General features: G+C 41.3%; 1 protein-coding gene across 12 annotated transcripts in view; it reads left to right on the top strand.

The window, feature by feature from the left end:
• The first annotated feature begins 15,705 nt into the window (after nucleotides 1-15,705).
• PCDH9 (protocadherin 9) overlaps nucleotides 15,706-26,735 on the top strand; it is an 897,448-nt gene continuing 886,418 nt past the window's right edge. For all 12 annotated transcript variants that reach the window (XM_084876514.1, XM_084876521.1, XM_084876520.1 and 9 more), the window contains exons 1-2: nucleotides 15,706-16,299; nucleotides 17,584-20,799. In XM_084876514.1, the coding sequence (XP_084732640.1) occupies nucleotides 17,719-20,799 (3,081 nt within the window). In that variant the 5' untranslated portion in view covers nucleotides 15,706-16,299; nucleotides 17,584-17,718. The remainder of the gene's footprint in view (nucleotides 16,300-17,583; nucleotides 20,800-26,735) is intronic.

Here is a 26,735-nt window from a genome sequence, read left to right on the forward strand (position 1 = left end):
TGGCACGCAGACCTGCTGGCTGCTCTATGGCAATGCCACGTGTGCCTTGATTTTTTGCTCAATCCTGAAACCCCAGGAAAATAACAACAGATGCTGATACCAGCTCCTCAGATTGTGTGTAATCTGTTTATAATGCACTATGGTCTTTACGGTGTGTTTGTTTAAAGTGGTAAAAATCAAGATTTTAAGTGGTAAAATTAAGGGGGAAAAAACAGAATTAAAAAGCAAACATACTGAGAAGTATTGGTGCAGTCCATTTAAAAGCCAGATGAGAAAATGTTCAGATTAATTTGAAAGTCACGATAGCCCCAATAGTTTTTCTTTTTCAATATTTGTGAAGGGAGGGAGAGAAAAAGTAAAGAGGGAAAAGAAGGGGGAGGAGGCAGAGGATGTGCAGGCAAATAGCGGGGCCAGCAAGAAGCTGCCAGAAGGGAGGGGTTTTAGAGGCCTAGGTGAAAAAGATGAAGAAATTAAGAAGTACAAATTGGTAGTTTCAAAATAGTCACGGAGCTGTAGAGTACAGCATAGAAAATGTAATCAATAATATTATAATAAGTATGCATGGTGTCTGATTGCTACTGGAAATATCAGCGGGAGAACTTTGTAAAGTATATGTCTAACCACTACGCTGTACATCTGAAACTAATACAAAATAATACTGAATGTAAACTGTAATTAAAAAAAAAAAAAAAAAAAAAAAAAAGCCAAAACTAGTTTGGCTCAGTGGATGGAGCATTGGACTGCAGACTGAAGGGTCCCGGGTTCGATTCCAGTCAAGGGCATGTACCTTGGTTGTGGGCACATCCCCAGTAGGGGGTGTGCAAGAGGCAGCTGATCGATGTTTCTCTTTCATCGATGTTTCTGACTCTCTATCCCTTTCCCTTCCTCTCTGCAAAATATCAATAATATATATATATATATATATATATATTTTAAAAAATAAATAAAAAATTAAAAAAAAACAAAATTAATTAAAAATCTTAAAAAATAAGGCGATCTTTCCAGTACCCAAGGTTTAACCTGGGTGTAGGAGCGTTCCCCAGGAAGAGCAGACGTGGGCCTGGGGGATGGGGAGGAAGAAGGCAAGCACCGTAAGTGTTCACATCCAAGTCACACTGAGAAAGCCAAGCCCAAGTCCACGACACAGGACGGAACCCAGCGGGCCTACCGTTGATGCTTTGTAGTCCCCGCACTGCAGTGAGGCCCAGAATCAGGCCGGGGACAGTATCTGGCTCCTCTGTTGCCAAATACTGTGGGGTAGGGACCAGAAGAGACTCAGACACACCAGAAGGCAGGGCGTTCAGGATGCCTTCCACGCAGGCTGGGGTTCTGCACAGGTGTCAGAACCTGAGGGAAACTGAGGGGAAACCTGGAAAGACGACAGGACTGGGGAGGCAGAAGTGGACACACTGAGGGAGTCAGTGGCTCCAGCGAGGTCATGCTCAGACCTCACCGTCACTGAGCCCCTCTGGTGACTTCTCAGATGGCTGCATGCCCCACCTACCCATGGCCTGGGCTCCCAGTCTGCTCCAGATCAAGTCATCCACTTGGGACTGGGAAGCTGCCTGCAGCAGACAGGGCTCAGGGAGGAAGGAAACCACAACCACCCAACAGGGGGAAACCTAATGCACTATGGTCTTTACGGAGTGTTTGTTTAAAGTACAAAAAAATCAAGATTTTAAGTGGTAAAATTAAGGGGGAAAAAACAGAATTAAAAAGCAAACATACTGAGAAGTATTGGTGCAGTCCATTTAAAAGCACGCACTTGTACTTTGCAGCCTTTGGAGATACTTCTGTTTAGTTTGTTTCGTCTCATTTTTGTCACTCTGCTTTATTTGTATCGTTTCCCCATGGCCTTTGCATACAGTCCTTTTAGCACCATTCAGAAGCTCTAAAATGGCAGAACAGGAATTGTCTTTCAAGTGGCTGTGCAAACATAGAAACTTAACTAGCATTGCATTCATTTGTTCAGTTACAAGGTGACCTTCTTTCTTTCAATGTTTAATTTCTGATAAACAAATATTGTGACGGAGGACACGTTTCCTCTTCTAAACAACAGGTGGATATCACTCTATTCTGGGGAACTGGTTTTTAAGATAGCTCAGGAGGGTGAGCAAGGAGTCCTCACAGAGCCACATGAGGTGACATTTAAAAAATATATATATTTTATTGACTTTTTACAGAGAGGAAGGGAAGAGATAGAGAGTTAGAAATATTCATGAGAGAAAAACATGGATCAGCTGCCTCCTGCACACCCCCTACTGGGATGTGCCTGCAACCAAGGTACATGCCCTTGACCGGAATTGAACCTGGGACTTTTCAGTCCATAGGCAGATGCTCTATCCACTAAGCCAAACCGGTTTTGGCAAGGTGACTTTTTAAAAGTGTTTTTTCTGCACCAGGCTTTCTACATGCATAGTGACAGAGAAAATGAGATGTTTGCTAAGTTTACCCTATTAAGGCAGAAATGATCAGAAGACGGGAGACTATTATAGGTGATGCTATATTATGCTGATATAAATTAAACAACTCCTTTCTGTGATATATTTTTAAATCTAATATGTTCAGGTAGTGTATATGTGTATGTGCACATATTTCCTTTTCCAGATAGAACTGCAATTTGTTTCAGTTCCTTCAGAATTCCACCTCACATTGGCTCTAAAGAAATGGGGACAAGAGCCACGAGAGGGAAGAGCAGAGAAGAAGCTCATAAGCAGATGTGAAGTTTCAATATACCTATGGAAGGTAGAAAACAAGGAGGCGTATGTTCAGACAAAGAGAAGAAAGCCATAGTTTAGGATAGAGGAAGTTTAGGGTTAGTCTAGAAGAATCCTAAACTCACATCAAGTTTAGAAATAGGACAGACCATATGTAACTGAAAGACCATATGTAATTGCTAGCTAATGTGTGAGAGAACCCTGAAATCTCAGTGTTACTTTTCCAGGTTCACCTGTTACTGGATACTCCTGGTCAGGGCTGGGGACTTCTCGAAGGCCTGAATCCTGGATTCCTGCTACTTCCACTCTGGGCCTCAGCTATCGTCACAAAGCGGATTCAAAACTAAACCAAAGCAAGAGCTGTCTAGTGCACTCAGAAGAATTTCATTAAAAGTTTATGCTCAAGAAACACGAACAGGGTACTATGAAAAAGGAACCCTTGGAGAATGCAAAGGAGCATTAGAATGTAAAAGTGTGGCTGTTTAATAATTTTTTAATGGTAGTAAATAAAAAAGAGAAGGAGGAAGGGAAATGCTGCTCTACTGGAAAATGAGATCTAATAAAAGATGAAGGATAATAGTGCTAGGAAATCCCTATTTTGCAACATATGATATACTTATTGATTCCGGTCAAAGATCATCAGTGGCCATTAGAATCCTTTGGCACCATTGTGTCAAGTAACTAAAGATTAAACAAGAGCCAATGTGTCTCCCCACAGATCATTTACTAACTGAGAGGAGGAAAGCCCTCCGCAAAAGAAAGGATGACAGTTAGTTCCCACATAAAATGACCATGTCACACCCTCCTTGAATAGGAAAATAGTCTGACATTGTGGGTCTCCTGATAAAATTGAATATGAAAACCACACCTCGCCTATGAGGTATGATTTCCCAGAATGTTTAGCTTTAACGAAGGCTCTAGTCCTGTGCTATTCAGGGTTAGATGCTAAACACGTGTGACTATTAAACATGAATCATCACTAGTCCAAACTAAGACAAGTTGTAAGTATACACACAAGGTTTGATTTACAATAGTACTTTAAATAAAAAAGGGTAAAATATGTTAACACTTTTAAAAATATTGGTTACACGGTGAAATGATGTGCTTTGGATATATTGGGTTTAATAGAATGCCTAGTTAGAATAATTTCATTGTATTTTCTAATTTTTTAAAAGTGGTTATTGGGATATTTAAAGTTAACATATATGGCCCAAATTATATTTTGTTAAACAGCACTGTTTTAGATCCCAGTTTACAGTAAAAAACAAAAAAACAGGTCACCGAGAAGCAGGATAACGACCCAAAAGGAAGCAATTAAGCAAATCCAGAGTGTGGAATAGTCCACCCTACAACTGTCCTAAACTAATCAGAAATAAAAATGTCAAGGGGAAAAAAATAAGAGAACTCTTTTAAAGTAAGAGAGTGAAGAAATATAACAGCAAAATCAGTGTGGATATAAATTAGATTGGATTGAGATTGAAGAGAGAGAGAAAAAAACAAACAAACACACAGACAAATGGCTATAAACCTTTTCCCGGGAACGGATAGAAAAACCTGAGTGTAAAATAGACATTACACGATGTACGGAATTATTACTACTTAAGCATCATATTGTGTGGTTATGTAGGAGATTGTCCTTATCCTTCAGGGATGCATACCGAATGGTTTTGCAATGACAGGTCTATAACTTACTTTCAAACGGCTGAGCAGAAATGTGAGGAAAGGGTCAAGGAAATGGCAAAATATTAAAAACTGCTGAATCTAAAATAAAGGATTGTACTATTTTTTTTTTTTTTTACACATAAAATTTTTCTCACATTCTTTCCCTTCGTCTTGCCACTGAGGATGCTGGTGTCGCTGGCCGTCACCCAGCCCGTGTTACCTGTATTGTGAGAACAAGCTGCACCCACAGACCTGCATCTTTGACCTGGGGTGGAAGAAGGCAAAAAGGGACAAGTTCTTAACTGTGCCAACAAGTAGGTACATGGTGAAAGGCTGTGGCCAAAACGGCTTTCACTGTGGCTCTGCCCCTCCCACGCTCTCCGCATCAACAAGATGCTGTCCTGCCCCGAGGCCTTCAGGAAGCCCAGGGCTCAGTGGCCAGGCCAGGGTCCACATGGGCAAGTCATCCTGTCCATTGCACCAAGCTTCAGAGCAAGGAACATGTGACTGAGGCCCTACACAGAGCCAAGTTCAATCCCCTGAACACTTCAAGAGTCACATCTCCAAGCGGTGGGGCCTTATTAAGTTTAATGCGGATGCATTTGAACACCTGATGGCTGAAAAGCGACTCATCCTAGATGGCTGTGAGGTCATATACATCCTCATCATGGTCCCCTGGACAAACGGTGGGTCCTGAATTAACGAGGGTCTGAGTGCTGTCCCCACCTTACACTCACCAATAAATTCTACTTTCTGTCAAAAAAGTTTTCTTATAAAAAAGGCACAGGTTTTGCCGAAACCGGTTTGGCTCAGTGGATAGAGCATCAGCCTGAGGACTGAAGGGTCCCGGGTTCTATTCCATTCGGGGGCATGTACCTTGGTTGCGGGCACATCCCCAGAAGCGGGTGTGCAAGAGGCAGCTGATCGATGATTCTCTCTCATCAATGTTTCTAACTCTCTATCCTTCTCTCTTCCTCTTTGTAAAAAATCAATATATATATATATATATATATATATATATATATGTATTTTTTTTTAAAGGCACAGGTTTTCACTGAACGTAATTATCTCCAGGTCCCTCCGTGTTGAGGCCCTTCATTTTTACAGCTGCATAGTATTTCCATTGTGTAAATATACCATGGCCTTCTATTCACTCATCACAGGAGATGTGAGCTTTAAAATGCTTAGATGATGCTAAGGCAGAATTCTTTGGAAGGACCAATCAGGAGATAGCAAAGCATATAGCTATCCCTGGATAAAGAAGCTTCGCCAGCCACCCACTGTGGGTCCCCTCTCTGCTACTGGGAGTCCACCCTCTCAATAAACTTTACTTCTGCTAACTGTCTTTGTCCATGAACTAATTCTTCAATTTTGCAAGACAATGACCCTGATCTGATCACAGCACTTTGATTCATCAGCATTTGATCAGTATTATTAATCCTGTACTTTTTACTGGCTTAAAAAAAAATCAAATAAGATTGTATCAGATTCTGACACGGGTATTCATTGTAATTATAACATCAAATTATGAAAAGAAAAATTACTTGTATCCCCACTTACAGATTTCCCCTTCAGCTAGACTTCTCTACAGCATTTTAGCATCTTTGCAGCACTAAGGTTAATGCTAGATATCTTTTTTTAACTTGATTTGAAATTTATACTTTCTTTTGTGTTCATAGTAATAGAATTAAATTAATAATCAAGCCCTTTAAGTGCAGATCTAACATTAAAGAAGGTTCTAAAATAGAATCCTAGTTATTTCAGAAAATTGCAAATATGTGTAACATAGTGATATAAAGTAGACTTTCACAAATTTTATTAGTAATGAAGTTGGATTTAGTAATGAAGTTGGAATATAAAATAAATTTCAGTAGGTAATATTTGCATAATTTTAACTATATGAATGAAAATACCAAGTAGCCCCTTAACTTTTAAATATATTTTATTGATTTTTAACAGAGAGAAAGTGAGAGGGATAGAGAGCTAGAAACGTTGATGAGAGAGAAACATTGACCAGCTGCCTCTTGCACACCCCCTACCGGGGATGTGCCCTTGACCAGAATCGAACCTGGGACCTTTCAGTCCGCAGACCGACGCTCTACCACTGAGCCAAACCGGCTTTGGCAAGTAGCCCCTTAACTTTCAAAAATTAGTGCTATTGTTATGTGGAGAAATTGTTATAGAACATACATGTTTTTCTTTGTTCCTGTTAATCAGTTCTGACAATGGAAACTTCATAGGTGTTAATGTGCTTGTATTTCTATTTGACTAGACAAAGCAGCAAGCTTTGTTTCAAGGCCCGAGTTTCTGCAGTCTTGGCTACCACTGATTAAGGAAGAACTAAAAAAAGCAGAACTTAGAAATTAGCACCTGGAGTAAGCTAATGAAACAGAACTGAAAAATATACATTTTAAAAACTAACACAAAAGACGGGGGGAGGAAAGCAAGAAATAATAAGAATAGTACAGGCAATTGTGTCGCTTTTTAAACAGAAGCATTTGTTTTAAAGTGTGTACCTTATATTATGATATCATTGCATTGCAGGGTTTTCTAGCTATTGATTCTAATACACCTTTTGCAAAATCTGATTATAATTCTGATATTATAATTAGTTTGTTAAATACAATAGTTAAATTATTATCTGACAAATGTGAGAAAACATCTTGAAAATATGGTTAATAAAATGATTTCATTCAAATAACTATTTTGACAATGTATTGATATTTGAAAATCACAGCAATAGTATTAGTTAATAACTCAGTTTTATAATTACTTTTATTTAATGTGATATAAAATATTTTTTCACATTTATGAAATTTATAAAATAAAAATTATGGCATAAATCCATATATATAACACTTTTATTTTAGTTTTGATATGCATTACCAGAAAATTCCTCGAGATGGCAGTGTTTACCACAGTTAAAAATTATTTTAGAAATCTTTAACTTTTAAAATGATCCCAGATGAGCCAACTAGTGTACAGTTAAAAATTCATTTTGTAGTTCTCAATATTTATTCAGAATGTTTTCTCTGAATATTTAACCTAATTCAGAAAGTTGTTGCTTATTTATTAGGTTGTTATTACATTTTAATTTGTGGATTTCCAGGAACCATTAAGTTGACCCAAAAACTTCGGAATAAAACTATATGCGATTTATACCCTTTGTAGGAATAAAATGTTATTGAGACTATGGTAACAAGAATGAAAAAAATCTTAACAACAAACCAAATAAATTATATTACTTTTTTTTTTCCATTCAAATATTCCTCTACAGCAGGGTTTCACAACTTTGGCACTACTGCCACTTTGAGCTATAGTGTGTGTTTGCCTCTGTGTGTGTGTGTGTGTGTGTGTGCTTCTGTGTGTGTGTGCCTCTGTGTGTGTGTTTGCCTCTGTGTGTTTGTGTGTGTGTGTGCCTCTGTGTGTCTGTGCCTCTGTGTGTGTGTGCCTCTGTGTGTGTGTGGTGTGGGGTGTGTGTGTGTGTGTGTGTGTGTGTGTGTGTGTGTGTGTGTTGGGGAAAGAGGAGTGAGGGAGGGGCAGCTGTACTGCACATTTTACAATATTTAGCCTCATCCCTGGCCTCCACCCCACTACACGTCAGTAGCAATACCAGCCTCTCCACCCATGTTATAGTTGTGATGATCAAAATGTCTCCAGACATTGCCAAGTGTCACCCAAGGGGTAATGTTACCCTATGCTTAAAACCACTCATATAAAAATTTGATTATTCTCACTCTTCTTTATTCTCTCCCACAATTATAAAATCCCAGTCATGCTTTCACAGTCCATATTTTAGCCTTTCAGTGTGTTAATTAATCAGGAATAGCTAGGGTCAAGCAAAATTACTAGTTCCTGTGATTAGCTCATATTAATTAGGTCTTTCTTGCAAACTATTATAAAGGCTCCTAGATTAGCTCTTAAGAAACATTGGTAGGTATATAACTGGGCACCAACCATGAACTGGAACCAGATCATTAACTGCCATAAGGGGTTCTCTGTTTCTGATTCTTTATTTTTTCATTTTTTTTATTAAGGTATTATATGTGTACATATCTTACCAATCCCCCCGACACACACACACTCCCATATATGCTCTCCCTCCCCAAGTTTTGTGTCCATTGGTTATGCTTATTTGCATGCATACAAGTCCTTCAGTTGATCTCTTATCTCCCCTATATCTCCCTATCCTCTCTCTGTCTCTGATTCTTTATGTGTATCACCTTCATTTTTCTTATTCTCTCGCCCTCTACTTCTCTTTGTTTTCCTGGTTTACACAATTAAAAATTGCTTCTAATTACTCCCCAGAATACATCACTTCCTGTTTACTGAACAATTAGATGGATCTTGGAGTAAGTATCTTGATTACAGACTCCAGGTTCTTTGATGAAGGTGCCCATTGGCCCACTTGGATTTAGTATCTTCGTAGTAAACATAACCAGGTGTTAGCAGATGGGGTAGATCCATTACTTTCAGGCAGAGCGGGAGAAGGTTATGCTGTGTGAAGGTGGTTGTTTTGCTTACCACATGGGTGGGATTTAGGAGAAACATTGCCCAAAAAAGGAGAAACTCTTGTGAGCAGGGAGAGGGCACATAGGTGTTCAGGCATGTATCCTGTCACATGCTGGTTGATACTTTCTACATGCATCAGCACCCTGTACCCTCCCATTGCCTAGCAGGTGCTCTGTGTCCCCTGTTCTGTTCCATGCAGTTCTATCCTCCCCAAAAAGGTGCCAGCCTCCAAATGGACATCTTCCTCATTTTCAGTCCAAAGTAAAACTAAAATTTAGCTCAAGATATTTAATTTCTGTGAGGAAGAAAATAAGCTAAACCAAGTTAACATATAAGTGGTGTGTACATTCCTGGAGTGTCTGAGCTGTATCTGCATCCGAAGAATGCGTGGTAACAGAATTAATCCGCGCACGGTAAAGATCAGGTATAATCCTTTCTCCAGTGTTCGCTTTTGCATGTTGTCCCGTATCTAAGAGGCCTTTTGGGTTCTTGCTGCTTCAGGTGGTCCCAGAGATCCACAGCAGCAGGATCCCCCGAGGACTTGGTTGAAATGCAAGACTTCAACTCCCACCCCAAAACAAGTATATCAATCTGCATTTTAATTTAACAAGGTATCTGGGTAATCTGTGTTCTAATTAAAGTTTGAGATAAACAGAATCAGTTCAGTTAATTGTTATTTAAATCACAAAAAAGTCAACTTTAGTATATTATTAGGCTTACCATAATAAACGATAAACATTCCGGGACAATATGAAGAAGAACACAACTAAATTGTCAGTATACTTATTTAGGTATATTTCCCCAAACTTGCTATTGGACATTTGAAATGTTACAATGAATGTAATAAGCAAAGTATTTAAAATATAAACTATAAAGAAAGATATGATGATGAGAATTAGCAAAGTAGGAAGTACTTTCAGGACCATTTGCCTCTATGTAAAAAAATAACAACAATAAAAGAAAAAAAACAGCAAGAGGCCTCAGCTGACTTTATGCTTAAGATATATGGGGTGGGGCAAAAGTAGGTTTACAGTTGTCTGTATAGAAGATACAATAATTAATAAAAGATACAAGAATAAACTCTGTGTTTAGAGTATTCACAACTACAATCCTACTTTTCCCCACCTTGTAGATATTAAATAACTCTGTGCTTGAGAATACAGAGGCTTTAAAAAAATATAGTAGATGATTTTTACATGGTATGTTTTTTTTAATTAGATTTTTGAGTGAAGTAATAAATTTATGACATGACATTTTTCACTTTTGTGTTTTATAGTCATTTCATGTAATTCTCCCTTTCCTCTTTTTCCTACTAATTGTGGAGTGTGTCTGAAATGTCACCTGATCTTCAGGATCTCCTTACCTGTTCTAATATACCAAAATGTCAGCCTACTTCCACAGTGGGAGACTAGTATTACTGGGAAATAATTCCATCATTTCAGCATATAGCTTTTGAAGACACATCCATTGGTATGATTGTTCCTTCCAGCAATTACACAGATAATAGCTATAGTCATACTGATTCTGTACTCAAATGGAGATGCTTATTTACTCTCCAAATTAATAGATCGCATAACTGTTTTGGTGGGTGACATTAAAAAAAATGTTTCAAATCTTTTTAAATATAAGAAGTATTTATTGCATTATTTTACTTTGCGAGTGATATTTTTCCAAGGATAGATTTTCTAATTAGGCTTATGCTTCAAACTTTCAACATATAATGTTCCTTATAACTTCTATTTTTAAAAATACATCTCTCTGATGATGTGTCCTGGCTTACTTTAAAGCAGACAGACTCCATTCCATACAGCCAAGAAGGTTATTTGAGATGCTTTTTATCCTTTATGAAAATTTCTCCAATCTCTGTGTAGCTAGAGCACAGTAAATTCACAGGGATAGGACTGAAAAGATGATGTGCGTTTTAGGGCCGTTTAAAAGATTGTATATTAATACACTACAAAATAAGATTTCTGTTTAAGAAAAGACATATTAAAGGATTATGTGTATGCATACATAATTTTTGAAAGTAAAGTGGTATTGACTTAAATCCCAGACAAAGCACGCCAGTGTATTTAAAGGCTGAGCAATCCCTATCTCTATTACTTGGGTGTTATCAGTGATCTGGAATTAAGCCAGGGCTGCAGGAGTCAATGGAATATGCATAGTCTCCCTGACTCATCCTAATTCAATTAGAGGGGGACTGCGGGTTGAATTTGGTTCCTGAGAGGAGACTATAAGAGAAAAATGAGGCTTATCCATTCTGCCCTATATTAGTAAGTCTATTTATGTGTACATTATGTAACAAGTTGGGCTCCTAGAAGAATATCACGTAAGTTTATTTTTAAAAAAAGAAAAAGAATGGAAAAAATATAGGCATGCAGAAGTGGGAGAGACGAATAGGAATAAAAGTTATTAGAATAATGTTTCAGGTACTATCAAGTTCTTTTTTCAACAACATACTCTTATTAATGAGAATGTATTAAAGAGAATAAAGAAAAAAACTTGTATGGTGTTTATTTTAATTTGAGGAAGTTCTAATATCTAAGAAAATCACTTTCCCAATTTTTGGGCAAATGCTATTGTGTATTAAATGTGTTTTTGTCTCAACACTTATCTATATCTATTTTTAAGGATAAATAGAGGTGCTTCTGAATAATGTGCCTGCAATTTCTGCATTTGGGGGCATTTTATTTTATATAAAAAATAATGAAATGGATCATACTTGATATTCTGATCTAACAGTTCTTACCTACAGAAAATAAATGTTCTATAGACAAGAAACAGAAAGTTTTCTATTACATTTCAATGAAATTATATCACTTTAAAGTGAAGAGAGAAAAAAAAAATCTATTCAAAGGAAAGACCTAATAGTGCAGCAGAAGAATTATTCAAGGACCTTACTACACTTTGCCAGTTTGCACAGTCTTAAAAGGTGTTAATTTTGTATGCTGTTAACATTCTGCATTGTCCTGATAATATAAATAACCCTTAGCATTTTCACACAAATTTCCCCCAGAAGTACAGGATAATAGTCTAGACTCTTTTGTGAAATGGGGACAATAATACCTGCTGTGACACAAGATCCCTGTGATTGATTGATTAATGTCTGTTAGACACAATGAGACATCTGGATTAAAGGAACTTTAGAAGTACAAGGCACACTAGTATTTATTTTATTTTACTTTTCACTTTGATTGGAATACAGAAATAATATGTTAAAGTTGAACATTTTAGTCTTAAAATCCTTGGGGAGGTCATTTGATCATTGCAAATACCAGTCTATGGCTTTTATATAAACTGTAACAATGCAGAAAGCCTTTACAATCTCTGTGTGAAATGTAATTTTAAAATGCTGACTGGAAACTAAAAAGTCATAGATGAAAATTCAATTAACAAACCAAACTGCTTGATAATTGAAGTTATTAAATGCCATCACATGAAAATTGTTTAGATATATAAATAGAACAACATTAAATGTTGGGATGTAAAATAATGTTAACTCAACATCTGTTTCTGTATTAATCTGAAATAGTATTTAAGTCTTTACTTAGCTGGTCTAAGGTGACTCAGCTTCACAATATCCCATGACCTATATAGCAGCAGGGAACACTAAAGCAGTTTTACTGTAGCTCAGATGGCATAATTCCTAAATTATATACTAATCAGGTACAACACATGCAAGACTATAACAATTCCTTGCTGTAGAAAGTATGCAATGACAAAGATGAGTATGGGTTAATTACTGAGATCTAATTGGAACCCTAATAGATATACTGGAAGATCTATACTGGAAGTCACATAATTGGAAATCAAATATTTTATTAAATTCACTGAAGGAAAAAAAACTGATTAAAATGCATCAAAACCAATAGATAGCCTCCTACAAAAATTAAAATTTATGCTCAATAGGATTTTCCTAATACATAATTATGTAGATGTAACTTTTAAAAAATAAGGTAGAAGAGGTGAATTGTGAGCAGCTCTCATTATGGAAATGTTTTATATAGATGTCTGGGCAGAAGCCTCAAGTTATGATAGCAGAGGGTGAGAAATATGACCCTTTATATTTAATTTTCTTCCTGAATATGAATAAGATCTTTAATAATAGTTCTCATTCTGGAGTTTAGCAGTTGGAATATAATAGGGCAAACAATAAGCTTCAACCATTCTAGCTTCAAGAGATAAAACTAGTATGATTACAGAATTCCAGTAATTTAGGTATGCCAAATAAACACCTAAATGACAGGATGCATGAAGTCAGTAGCGCTGTTTCTGTGTTATAGCCAACCTCCTTTGATGAGTCTAGAGATGGACCTCATTCGGGGGCTTTGACCTTTGGTTTCTGTAATTGGAGTCTCATGGTCATAAATGTAATCATACGATTTTTTCCTCCTTAACCTTCATCTGTGTTCATACTAAGATTTCACTTATGAGCATAGGATAGTAATGAGTTCTGACTACTAGTAAAGCTACCCCTTAGCTCACAGAAATAATTCTGCTTAGTAGTGATATTAATTATTGCTAAGTTATATGCTGTGACTGCAACGTGACTTTGAAAATGACTATAGTATGATTAGCATAGGAACGTGAGATAACTGTGATGCCTAAGAAGTGAACTGGAAGTGGCTGTGCTGCTGTTTATTGTAAATGTATCAAAATGATGGTTCATTTATTACTTTAAACAAGTTCAGAGCATAAAAGAGGTATCAACTGGAACAATGCACTAGTTCTAATTGTACATTTTGTGAATGGCAAAATGATCATTCAGAGTTAAGATAAAAGAAGCTTCCTTTAATTCACTAGTATTGTTCTATGAGGTAACATTTTTATTTATAATTTTAAATACTTAAAATTACATTTTTATTCTTAAATTTTGTATACTCTAATCATACAAAATGCTACTATTATGATATGAGAGGACTTTTGGCTATTTAGAAAGCTTTATCAATCTATTGCCTTCAGAAAACCTGTTTTATATTTCTCATTGAGATTTACCTATTTTAGTGCATATTAGGCACTGAATTTTGCCATGAACATTGACCTCAGGAAAAGATACATATAGTCATTGATGTGGGAACATCGTAATGTCAGAGTTGGTTAAATAGTGAAATTATGCAATATCTAAGTTTGGTGGGTTTGCTTGGTGATAATATTTTTACATTTTAACTTAAGTATCTAAAAATAAGTGTTCATATTGAAAAAGAAAACCACTTTATTCAGAAACTAAGAGGTATCTTTGTACATGCCATCATAGTGCAGAACTGTGTGAAGAGCCATCAATGCATCCATCCACAGCTCAGCACAGAATGGGGAACACGGAAATTTAAAATAAATGCCCTTTATTCTCCCTGTACATTAGAACCAGTTATCCAATTACACATTAAGACCTTCTCAGACAACCTTTACAGGTCATTCAAAAAATAAATAAAATAAAATGTTTGTTCCAAGTGAACTATTATCAAAGCCTCAAACTTTACTCCTGCATATATCCTTTTGGTAACAACCCATTTTGCAAACCTTGTAGATTACTGCTTTTAAAGATCAGTCATACAGAGAGATAGCCTAGTTTTAGTATTCGGGGCCACTATTTAAAAAAAAAAAAAATAAGCTAATCCTTTCTGGGAGTCATTCCATCCTGCACTTGCATGAAAATGAGAAACGTGTGGGTATACGCTACCCAAGGAGTCAGAGACACGACTGGCACAGGGAAAGACAAGCATTACGCGTAAAGTTGGAATCAGCAGAAAGTGCCAGGGGAAAGGAAAGGGTCCGCAGCCTGGGGAAGCAGCTGGACGAGACTCCTTCCAGCCTTTCGCAGGCAAAGTTTGCAGCTAAGTGAGCTGGCAGCGGCTGTGCCGCGGCCGCGGGTCGGGGCGGCCGGGCTCTCTGGCTCCCGCGCGGCGGAGCGGGAGCGCAGCAGCCGGAGCGCAGCGGCGCCCGCAGAGGAGACTTCGCGCCGCACCCGGCTGGCCAGGGCCGATCGGGGCCCCCCAAGGCTGCCGTCCTCCTTCTCCCCGCCCGCTCCCGTCACCCATCAGGCCAGAAAGGCTCTAGTTCCTTTCCTTCCCGGTCTCCACTGAGATCCAAAGACTCCCTGCCCGGACCTTTCGCTACCCGCCCCGCTCCATCCGCCCTTCTGGCCAAGTCCCTGCCAGCATCGCCGGGCGTGCTGTCTGTCCGATGCGCCCCAGGAGACCCGCCGGCCCCGTACTCCCGTCCGAAGGGGCAGCCCTACATCTCCGGCCGGCCTCGGACTCCGGGTGGACTCCCCTCTTGGCATGTTGGCCCCTCCATGTGGAAAAGGAAATGTGCGCCAGATAGGAGTGCCCTCGGCGTCCTCCATCCGCCCGCAGCGGTGCCCGAGGCGCCCTGGACCGGCGCCCGCATCCCCGCATCCCCGCATCCCCGCCCGCCGGTCCCCGCCCGCGCCCGTCCTCGCCAGCCAGGCCGCCGGGATCGGCGGGCGATCGCCGCCCGGAGCGAGCGCGCGGAGGAGCCGCCTGCTCCGCCCGGCCGGCCCCGCCGGGCCTGCTCCGTGCGCCGCCGGGAGCCCGCTCTCCCGGGGCCGGGATCGGCGCTCCGCGTTTTCGCTGCGGCCGAGGGGGCGCCCAGGAGAGGGGGGCTGGGAGACCGGCAGCGCCCGCCCCGCGCGGCGCCCCCTCCCGCGCGGCGCCCCCTCCCTCCCTCCCGCCCTCGCGCGCGGCTGCCGCACCGCAGGACGCGGGCCAATCAGGCGCCGGGGGCGGGGCCCGGGCCGTCACGCCCTCCCTGTGGGCTTATTGAGAGTTATATCAAGAAATTCAGTTCGGAGCGAGGAGGAGAGGGAGCCGGCGAGAGGGGCCGAGGAGCAGAAGCGGGAGAGGGAGAGCGAGCCAGCCGGGAAGAAGAGCCCCGGAGTCTCTCACACCAGAGAGAGGAGAGAGAGAACCAACCGATGAGGGATTTTTTTTTTTTCTTTTTTCCGGGCCGCTGTCACCTCTCCCCCGGAGAGCCGCAGGAAGGATCACCACCATCACCCCAACTCTGAGGTTTCCTTACAAGAAGTTAGGGACTTAAGCAGGACTGCCATCGGAGGGAAATGCTATGCCGGATGCCTTGGAACATACCCCTGAGCTGAGCAAGTGCGGCTGGATGCCGTGCGTGCCAAATACCAGAGGAGCCCAGACCCCCTGGGCAATCGAGGAGACGGAATGTCGGGGGAGAATAGCGACAAATCTGTGAATTTGTTCTCCGGAGTTGCTAATTTGCCAGCCCGAAGCAACACATTTCACCGGGAGGAAACGTTTGGCTGCTCCAGATTCCTCCCCCGAACTGGTGCTTACCAGATGCATGGCTTTCTATGTGTGGGAACAGAGCGTTCCTAACTGCAGCAGCATACCGGGGAAGGGGAAAGGTTGAGGCAACTAACGTAAGTGTAAAGTTTCGCATGCACGATTGTAAATGCTTGTGTTTAGATATGTCCTCGGTGCAGACGGGGGGGATGTTTGTAATTGGGTAGAAGGCTGGGGCAGAACTCACCTACCAGGCTGTATCTGCATCCCTACCTGCACCACCCTGCCGGAACTAATCACGGGCATCAGCTCCCGTGCCGCTTAATGCAGATGAGATCAGAGCCTGGGAACTGACCGGTTTTACTCTAGTGGGTGGCTGCCTGGAGCCTTGCACCCGTTTCAATTGCAGTTAGGGGAGCATCTAAGCAGCAGCCTTTTAACCTGCATTATTGGGTTGCAGTATTGATGTGTGGCAGATGTTACTAATATTATAACGGAGATCAGGGTTAAGAAACTGCCTTCCCCCCACCCCCTCTGTTAGGCTCTGTAGAAAAGATTGTGCCGTTACATGGAAATTTTGCTGCGTTTCACATACACCTTGACACTCTCTTTCACCTCTAGGACAGGAAATCTCATATTTATGATTTTGTAAAGTTTTTCATGTGTTTATTAATGCTAATGGGGTTCATTTGGCAACATGGAGAAACGAGAGCAAGGTCTGGATAAGGCATTTGGAGTCTTGGTGTTGTGCTTTTAGGCAATACGGATCTGTAGTGGCCGGCGGCTATTGCTGCTGATGCTGCAGCATGTCCGATGCTTGTTTCCCAGGAAGATTGTGTGAGAAGGCAGTTGAAGAACTGGAGGGAAGGAAAGGCATAGTCCTTTTAGAAAGAAATAAAGAAAAAAAAAAAAAGAGAGAGAGAGAGAAGAGAGATGACTCAGTGTGGCAGAGAAGAAAACTCATCACAGTTGACATGTGACAAAGCAGTTAGCAGGAAGCACAGCTAAATACTTAGTGTTTTTCACTCCCCACCTAAAAATAAAATAATAAAATAATAACCAACAATTAAGGGAGGTGGGTTAGAAACCAGAAGGCAGGTAAGCCAGGGGGAGGGGAGGAGAACAAGAATTCAAGAATGCGTGTTTTGAATTAAACCGTGTCCTGAAAAACAGTGTGGGTGACTGCAGGTAAAAATAGCAGCTGTCCTGAATTCAAAAGTAGAAGGTTTTTTTTATTTTCTCTGGCCAGATGCAACAAGCAGGGGACATTGAGTGTTTTCATCCACAGAGTTAACTTGCGAACAGGGGCAGAGCAAACTGCCATGTTTACCAATATGCAGTGGAAAATGTGCTGTAATGTTTCGTGACTGTGTGTTCCTGTGTGCTGGAGAATAATGTTGTCTGTACAATTGTGTTGACAGTGGCTGTCTCCAAATAAGCGATGAGATGTAGTGCATCCTCCAGCCCATGCACGCTTCCTCTTGCAAGCCGTGCACCCTTCCTCAGTGGGAACCTTTAAGCCCTAGCATTCGGGAAAAGAAAATAAATACATTATCATGGACCTGAGGGATTTTTACCTGTTGGCTGCTCTGATTGCCTGTTTAAGGCTGGATTCCGCAATAGCTCAAGAACTTATTTACACGATTAGAGAGGAATTGCCTGAAAATGTGCCCATAGGAAACATACCAAAGGACCTGAACATTTCTCACATCAATGCTGCCACGGGGACCAGCGCCAGCCTTGTCTACAGACTGGTTTCTAAAGCTGGGGATGCCCCTTTGGTGAAAGTGTCCAGCAGCACTGGGGAGATTTTCACAACCTCCAACAGAATAGACAGAGAGAAACTCTGTGCGGGCGCCTCGTATGCTGAGGAGAATGAGTGTTTCTTTGAACTTGAGGTGGTGATCCTCCCCAATGATTTTTTCAGGCTGATCAAAATAAAAATAATTGTGAAGGATACCAATGACAATGCCCCCATGTTTCCATCCCCGGTCATCAATATCTCGATTCCAGAAAACACTTTGATCAACAGCCGCTTTCCAATCCCATCGGCCACAGATCCCGACACAGGCTTCAACGGGGTTCAGCATTACGAATTGTTAAATGGGCAGAGTGTGTTTGGACTGGATATTGTGGAAACTCCGGAGGGGGAGAAGTGGCCGCAATTGATTGTTCAGCAAAACTTGGACAGAGAGCAGAAAGATACCTATGTGATGAAAATCAAGGTGGAGGACGGGGGCACCCCGCAGAAGTCCAGCACGGCCATCCTGCAGGTCACAGTGAGCGATGTGAACGACAACAGGCCGGTGTTTAAGGAGGGTCAGGTGGAGGTCCACATCCCAGAGAATGCTCCCGTGGGCACCTCTGTGATTCAGCTCCACGCCACGGACGCAGACATAGGCAGCAACGCTGAAATCCGGTACATTTTTGGTGCCCAGGTCGCCCCTGCTACCAAAAGGCTCTTTGCTTTAAACAACACCACCGGGCTCATCACCGTCCAGAGGTCCTTAGATCGGGAGGAGACGGCCATCCACAAAGTGACAGTGCTGGCCAGCGACGGCAGCTCCACGCCCGCCCGAGCCACCGTCACCATCAACGTGACGGACGTCAACGACAACCCTCCCAACATAGACCTCAGGTACATCATCAGCCCCATCAACGGCACGGTGTACCTGTCCGAGAAAGACCCCGTCAACACCAAGATTGCCCTCATCACAGTCTCCGACAAGGACACGGACGTGAACGGCAAAGTGATCTGCTTCATTGAGAGGGAGGTCCCGTTCCACCTGAAGGCCGTGTACGACAACCAGTATCTGCTGGAGACCTCCTCCCTGCTGGATTACGAGGGCACCAAAGAATTCAGCTTTAAGATCGTGGCCTCGGACTCGGGGAAGCCCAGTCTGAACCAGACCGCCCTGGTGAGGGTCAAGCTGGAGGATGAGAATGACAACCCGCCCATCTTCAGCCAGCCTGTCATCGAGCTGTCCGTCTCCGAGAACAACCGGCGGGGGCTCTACCTCACCACGATCAGCGCCACCGACGAGGACAGCGGGAAGAACGCAGACATCGTGTACCAGCTGGGCCCCAACGCCTCCTTCTTCGACCTGGACCGCAAGACGGGGGTCCTGACCGCCTCCAGGGTCTTCGACCGGGAGGAGCAGGAGCGCTTCATCTTCACGGTCACGGCCAGGGATAACGGGACGCCGCCGCTGCAGAGCCAGGCGGCCGTCATCGTCACGGTGCTGGACGAGAACGACAACAGCCCCAAGTTCACGCACAACCACTTCCAGTTCTTCGTGTCGGAGAACCTGCCCAAGTACAGCACGGTGGGCGTGATCACCGTGACGGACGCCGACGCCGGCGACAACAAGGCCGTGACCCTCTCCATCCTGCACGACCACGACAACTTCGTGCTGGACCCGGCCTCGGGGGTCATCCGGTCCAACGTGTCGTTCGACCGCGAGCAGCAGAGCTCCTACACCTTCGACGTGAAGGCCACGGACGGCGGGCAGCCGGCGCGCTCCTCCACGGCCAAGGTCACCATCAACGTGATGGACGTGAACGACAACAGCCCCGTGGTCATCTCGCCGCCGTCCAACACGTCCTTCCGGCTGGTGCCGCTGTCCGCCATCCCGGGCTCCGTGGTGGCCGAGGTGTTCGCCGTGGACATCGACACGGGCATGAACGCCGAGCTCAAGTACACCATCGTGAGCGGCAACGGCAAGGGCCTCTTCCGCATCGACCCGGTCACGGGCAACATCACGCTGGAGGAGAAGCCCTCCGCGGGGGACGTGGGGCTGCACCGCCTGGTGGTGAACATCAGCGACCTGGGCTACCCCCGGGCCCTGCACACGCTCGTGCTCGTCTTCCTTTACGTCAACGACACGGCCGGCAACGCCTCCCACATCCACGACCTCATCCGCAGGACCCTGGAGACGCCCCTGGACAGGAACATCGGGGACAGCAGCCAGCCCTACCAGAACGAGGACTACCTCACCATCCTGATCGCCGTGGTGGCCGGGGCCATGGTGGTGCTGGCCGTCATCTTCGTGACCGTGCTGGTGCGCTGCCGCCACGCGTCCCGCTTCAAGGCGGCGCAGCAGCGGGGCAAGCAGGGGGGCGCCGCCGCCGAGTGGATGTCCCCCAACCAGGACGGGGGCAAGCAGGGCAAGAAGAAGAAGAGGAAGAAGAGGAGGTCCCCCAAGAGCTCCCTGCTGAACTTTGTCACCATCGACGAGTCCAAACGCTGCGACGATGACGACGACGACGCCGCGGCGCACCAGCCCATCAACGGGACCATCAGCAGCCTGCCCGCCGCCGAGCTGGAGGAGCAGGGCCTGGGCCGCTTCGACTGGGGCCCCGCGCCGCCCACCACCACCTTCAAGCCCGGCAGCCCGGACCTGGCCAAGCACTACAAGTCCGCCTCCCCGCAGCCCGCCTTCCACCTCAAGCCCGACACCCCGCTGTCCGGCAAGAAGCACCACGTGATCCAGGAGCTCCCCCTGGACAACACCTTCGTCGGCGGGGGCTGTGACACGCTCTCCAAACGCTCCTCCACTAGCTCAGATCACTTCAGTGCCTCGGAGTGCAGCTCCCAAGGAGGCTTCAAGACAAAGGGCCCCTTACACACCAGACAGGTAAACGAGCACTTTTACTGGTCTATAAGTACTGCATACAAGTGCCCAGTCAACCAGTACTGACGTGCCAGGGTGTCTGTTGTGTTGGTCCAACTTTTAGCATAGTGATAAAGAGGAGGGAAAAAAGAAAAGAGAAAAAAGAAAAAAAAAAACTTGACCCCTTTTTCTCTTCCTCTGAGGCTCAGTCAAGAATTTTTTTTTTAGAACAGCTTTGAAATTTTCTCTGAGTCCTGAGAATTATTTAACTTCCCAGTTTGCTTCAAAAGGCAAAAGATGAAAAGAGGAAATGATTCCAAATGTCCCCGGATAACGTTGGCTGAAGAAGAAAACCTGTCCTGATATGTCAAATTCCTGCTCCCCGGGCTCCCAAATTGACGGCTTCGACACTGTCACATTACCTTTTCCTCTAAAAAGTCACCTTCAAATCCCAAGCGTTAAATGACGTTTGAAGGGCTGACGGTGATTATATTGGAGCCTTGGTTGCTAAAGGGGTTAACTTTTTTTTTTTTTTTTTTTTGGTCTCTAAACAAGATGGTAGAATATTAAATGTACATCAGCTGTGAAGCACATGGTTGTGGATAGTTTGCAACTAAGCCATATAGGTCCTCTTTTTGATTTCAGATGATTTTATTTGTAATATAGCAAGTTGGGTATTGCATAGAAAGATTTGCAGGTTGTCCACAATGGCCAAAGTACTCTTGCAAAGAAAAAAGCAAAAAGAAAAAAAAAAAAAAGAAGGAATGCTGTCTCCCTGATTTAATCATTTATACAGAAAAGAATGAATCCATTGTAAATATTCTCTCATCTTAGTAATGCATAAGTGATCTGTCATAATTCATTTTAAACTGTGAAATATGCCATAGGAAGAGGGATTAAGAGGCTGAGAAACTCATATTTCAACCAAATCCAGAATTAGTTTTTCTTAGGTCTAATAATTCCATGTTAATAAAGACTTAAGTGCAGCACTGTCTAATTTATTTCACTGGTGCTTGTCTGTTGCCACGGAATTTGAGTGTCAATAATAGCCTGTAGATGGCACTAGGGTATCATGTGCTTGCGCTGGCCAGGTGCCAATCCCGCAGTAGCAAGGAGAGGGGGGAGGGAGACATCACGCTGGTACTACAGCCAAAGATACCTTTTATTTAATGATAGTTGCTCTGGAGCAACTGGCATTTCAGTTCGTTTGCTTGCTCTTTTGTGATTAGCTCTCACCACACCACCTTTCTAGCACTTCACAATCCATGTTCGATCTTGGTTGGTATTGAGTCCATCTATGGTGCTGGCCCATCTGAATTTGTTCAAAATAAGGAATATGTAGATTTCAGAAAATACAGTAAAGCAAAATAAATGTGGATGTAGTACTTATTGACAGTCATTGATTAGTGATTGGAAATTCAAGATTCTTCCCCCCAAGTGGGAGTGAGGTGGGGTAGAAGGTCTTACTGAGACTCCATTTCCTTCTCATCTTCTAGTGATTATTGCTCTGGAGGCACTTTAAGATTTTGTGTTTATTTATAAAAATAATTTTGACAATGAATCACATAGATACTCCTAGATCATTAAATGTGTTGACTATAATTATTCAACTAAAATCTCCATTTCTTGAAGAAAGAAAAAAAAAAAACTAAAACAATGTAAAAGTATACTTGGAGCTTAAATACATAGAATGAAAAGAATTAAAAAGTCAGTATAGAAGTTCTAGTGAGAATGTGAAGTTGAAAGATATAACTGGAAGTTGGAATGGCTTATTTCCATGTTAAATTTATCATCTTTTTAAAAGAAAAGAAGCTGAAGTTTTAAAGTTCAGAATATTTCTGAGATTACTGAAGGTTTATAAAAGTTGGTAAATAATCATGGTAAGAAAAAGTAATTTATGAAACTAAATGAGTTTCAGTATAAAACAACTATTTTAATGAAAAGAAAGAAAACTGCTTTTTATTATTGACTTTTAATGTGAAGGTCATTTACAATAAACTGATGATATTACATGATTTGCATAATATGTTGAAAAACTAACATGATTTAAACTTTTAATATAAAACAGAAATTTGTTTTCCAAAGAAACTTATTGATATTCTTCCCACATCACCTTTCTTTTCATTTCCTTGTAGCACTAATATACAGACCCACTTTTTCTGACTTTGCCCCAAAAGTTGAAACTATAGGACAGTGACATAAATGCTAAGTGCATTTTAGGAAAGTATGGCAAAGATCTTTTGTTGAGCCTAAGTTAGCCATAACAATATTTGTTTGTATGATGTCATCTTTGAAATAGGATGCTGAGTAATTTGCTAACTGGAACTAAAGTGCAATTTAGACATTTCTTGAGACCATGTGTCACTGTGTAATTCTCCTTGTAGGCATTTTGATGGTCACATGTAGGTATAATTTGCTATTATGATAAAAGCTATGGTAATGGCTTTGCTTATACCTTTTAAACATTTTCATGACGAGAAAGAAAAATTGTGATATTGGAGAAAAAGAATATTGGGAGAAAGGAAAGACGATGATGATAGCAACATGTACAATTTTAATATGAAAAGGCATATTTTCTATGAATGAGAACATAAATCATATACTACTCTTTTAATTTTTCCCACTGAACTCTATAATTATTATCTGAAGATACTCAATTTAAAACAAAAAGGTAAAAATTATTTTTCCTTAGTTTGTTTACTTCAACTGGTAGCTTTCATACTAAATGTGCTCCTGAAGCTAGACAATTTTGAAAAGTAAGATTTATTACCACAAAAGCTTTCAAAGAAATTCATAAAGTTACATATAATCTATGAAGGTTTCTTAGTTGAGTAGGCTCAGATTGCTATTAAACAGGAACACCTTTCACTAATGCCTCTTATTGATGCCTGGGTGAAACGCAAGATTCTTGAGTAAGGGTTACCAAACTTAAATACTGTTAATTTGTATTATCTATGCAGTGGAAACATAATGTCTGACTTTTAACCATGAGTTTGCTTGTAGTGCACTGATTGTTATCCCTCCCCCCCCCCCCCCACATACACAAACACACACCAAACCCCCTGTTTTCCCTTGTATGACCCTGCAAAGGTCCTGTGAAACAATTGTAAGCCACATTCTTCGTCCACTCTTTTTTACCAAGCTTTTCTTTTCCTTGTGTTTAACAGATATGTCCCTGAATTGTCCACATATTATTTTTTATGAGTTTTTGGAAGTATCCTTAGCATTCACAGATCTAGTGGAATTTTCTTTTCTTTTTTTTTCCCAAGCAAGATTATATCTTGATGTTTATTCATAAATAAGCGAAGTTCATTGTTAATAGAGTTAAGAGAAGGACAATATAATTAATTCCAATAGGGCTTTAAATAATAGCAAGCATTGGTGTATTTTCTCTAAAAGAAAAGGATTTTTTTTTTTAACGGATATGCCTTTTAAAATATGAGAGTATCAAATTGTAGGCTCTCTCAGAATCAACTATAGGGTTTCTTAAATTGGGTTATTGGGCCTTACTACCTGGGGTCCTGATTTGGTACCCCTGGGGTCCAGCCTGAACGTCTACATCGCTGACCAGACCCTAGGAGATGCCGGTGCTGCTAGTCCAGGGACCACACTTTGAGAACCACTGCCTCAGCACATTGGAAGGGGAAACTCAGCTCGTTTCCCTCTCAGATGATCATTTCCAGAGGACCTGTTTTTCCACAGCCCAACTCTCCGCTCACTATTGACAGCCGTTTATTATAGCTGGAGGCTTTACAGTAAACTGTTTCCCAACCCAGCTGACAGCTTTAGGGAATTAATTTTCTTGGCCCCAGTGTGCTTTTTATGGGGGTACAAATGAAAATGATAAAGAAAAACATAAAAGCGACCTGTTTACATTTGACAGCTTCTTCCGGTCAGGGAATGATCTGTGATAGTTACACTAGAGTTTGGTTCTGGGTAAGCAGCCATGCTTCATTTTCTAAATGAAATGCTCATTTTAGAGCGTAAACATCCTTACTTTACTTTTCATAATCTAGAGCAAGTATTTGCTAGTATATACTTTTGTGTGCATAGTGGAGAAATTACACATTGAAAATGTGTATGCATGCTTTTCTCAAGTGCATACATGTACTTTTGCAGCATAAAGGGAATTGCTTTTATTCCCAATCATTTAGAGATACTATATTACATTTATGATTACTTTTCATTTTTGAGTAATCCCACTACAAACACTACTGAAATGCTGTTATGTCATGCAAAATGCACAAGACAGTCATAGAATTGCTATTTAGAACTGTGAGAAAGAAAAATGCAATTGAAACTGAAGGAGGAAAATGTTAACTAATGTGAGGCTAGCAAAAACTTTAAGATATTTTAAACTACTAAATTTTGCAGTATATTGTGATGGTTGAACACAGGTGGCATTTGGAGAAAAATTACTCCCCAAATTGCAAATTATATTTAACATGTTACCAGTGGTTGTTTTTTTTTTTTTTCTTTCTACTCTCTCCTTTTGGCTAAGTGCTCTCTGATCATGGACTCTGTTTATGAGGTAGAGGATACCCAGATAATACCCTTAGATAATGATTCAGGATTCTGGAACATGGTTGGGCCACTAATTCAAACTGGCTCCCTTTCCTCTTGGGTTTATAAGACAAAGATATGATATTTTTCACAGCTTGATACATCTAAGCTGTAGCATTTAAGATAAACGTTAACATTTATTGCTAATGACCTTAAGGAGGGTCAAATAAAAAATTGCCATTGTGTTAAGCATAACCAAACATTTATTCATATAGAGGAAACAAATTTCTGTAGCCAAAATATTCTATTATCTTGTTTTCTAAATTTTGTTGCAATTAATTCTATATTTAGAAACACTGTCAATTGATGCTCCCTGAGTTTCAGATGAGTCATCCTTATGGTGTCTCAGAGCAGGCTCTGGAAGCATTATCATTACCTTGTAAAAGACTGTACTTGAAATAATGATATATTCTTATGGCATATGCATAGTGATAGCAACTAAATATTCAGCCTCTCATAATAGCACAAAGTATGTGAAATAGTAAAAAAGAGAATTTACCTTTAATGAAAAATGTCACATCTCAAATTAGGTTTCTTCATAACCAATTGGAGATTATTTTGACTCTTGGAGTTTCATTTTCATATCGAATGTCTATAGATTACGCTCAAAATATTACAAATGGCATCTTAATTCTTTTCACAATACATTACACGATAGGGTTGAAGTATGAAAGTGTTACATTTAAATCATTTTTTTCCTCATAAGCTCTGTGTCCACACTATTTTTATTTAGACTTTTTGACCTCTAAGTTTTTGTTGTTGCTGTTATTGTGGGGGAATGCAGAAGTCTACCGTGTGCTAGAAGTTACAGTGGTTGTATTGGTCTAGCAGTACCAAACTGGGTGTTTACAGGGAAAGGGACTGTATCAATTGCATTGTTCTCTTTTAGTAAAATTTCTCAGTTTGGCTTTGTCAGAGGGGACTCTTAGCTTGCAAATAGTTAAAAGCAACAAAAGCAAAACTGAGTCATGAATTGTTTACCTTTTCTTAAAATGTTGGAGTAAGCTTTCTCTCAGTTTAGATCCATTGGAATGGATCCTTTATTAAGGCTATAAATTAGTCTCTTGACAATATTAACAAATTAGTTAATGTCTTACAAATTTAACATAGTTGGAAACTGAGTAAGGATTACTTAATGTGGATTTTTAAGGCTCGGATGTCTTGATAGCCAATTTTATGTTTATTATACTTTTCAGAATTTGTTACATATCAGGATCTCAAAATGTATATCAGGTATTTTTGAAATATGACTCTAATCATGGGCCAGATATCCTAGTAGTGAGGATTTGCAAATGTAAGTCAGCAAGGGACTTACTCTAAATTTTCAGTGTCTGGGGGGCATATAGGAGTCAGCCACTCAATAAGTAATTGTGCTAATGTGCTATGGCCCTTATAAC

Source organism: Pipistrellus hanaki, assembly GCF_964339955.1.
Source record: "Pipistrellus hanaki genome assembly, chromosome: 3".
Classification (NCBI taxonomy): Eukaryota; Metazoa; Chordata; class Mammalia; order Chiroptera; family Vespertilionidae; genus Pipistrellus; species Pipistrellus hanaki.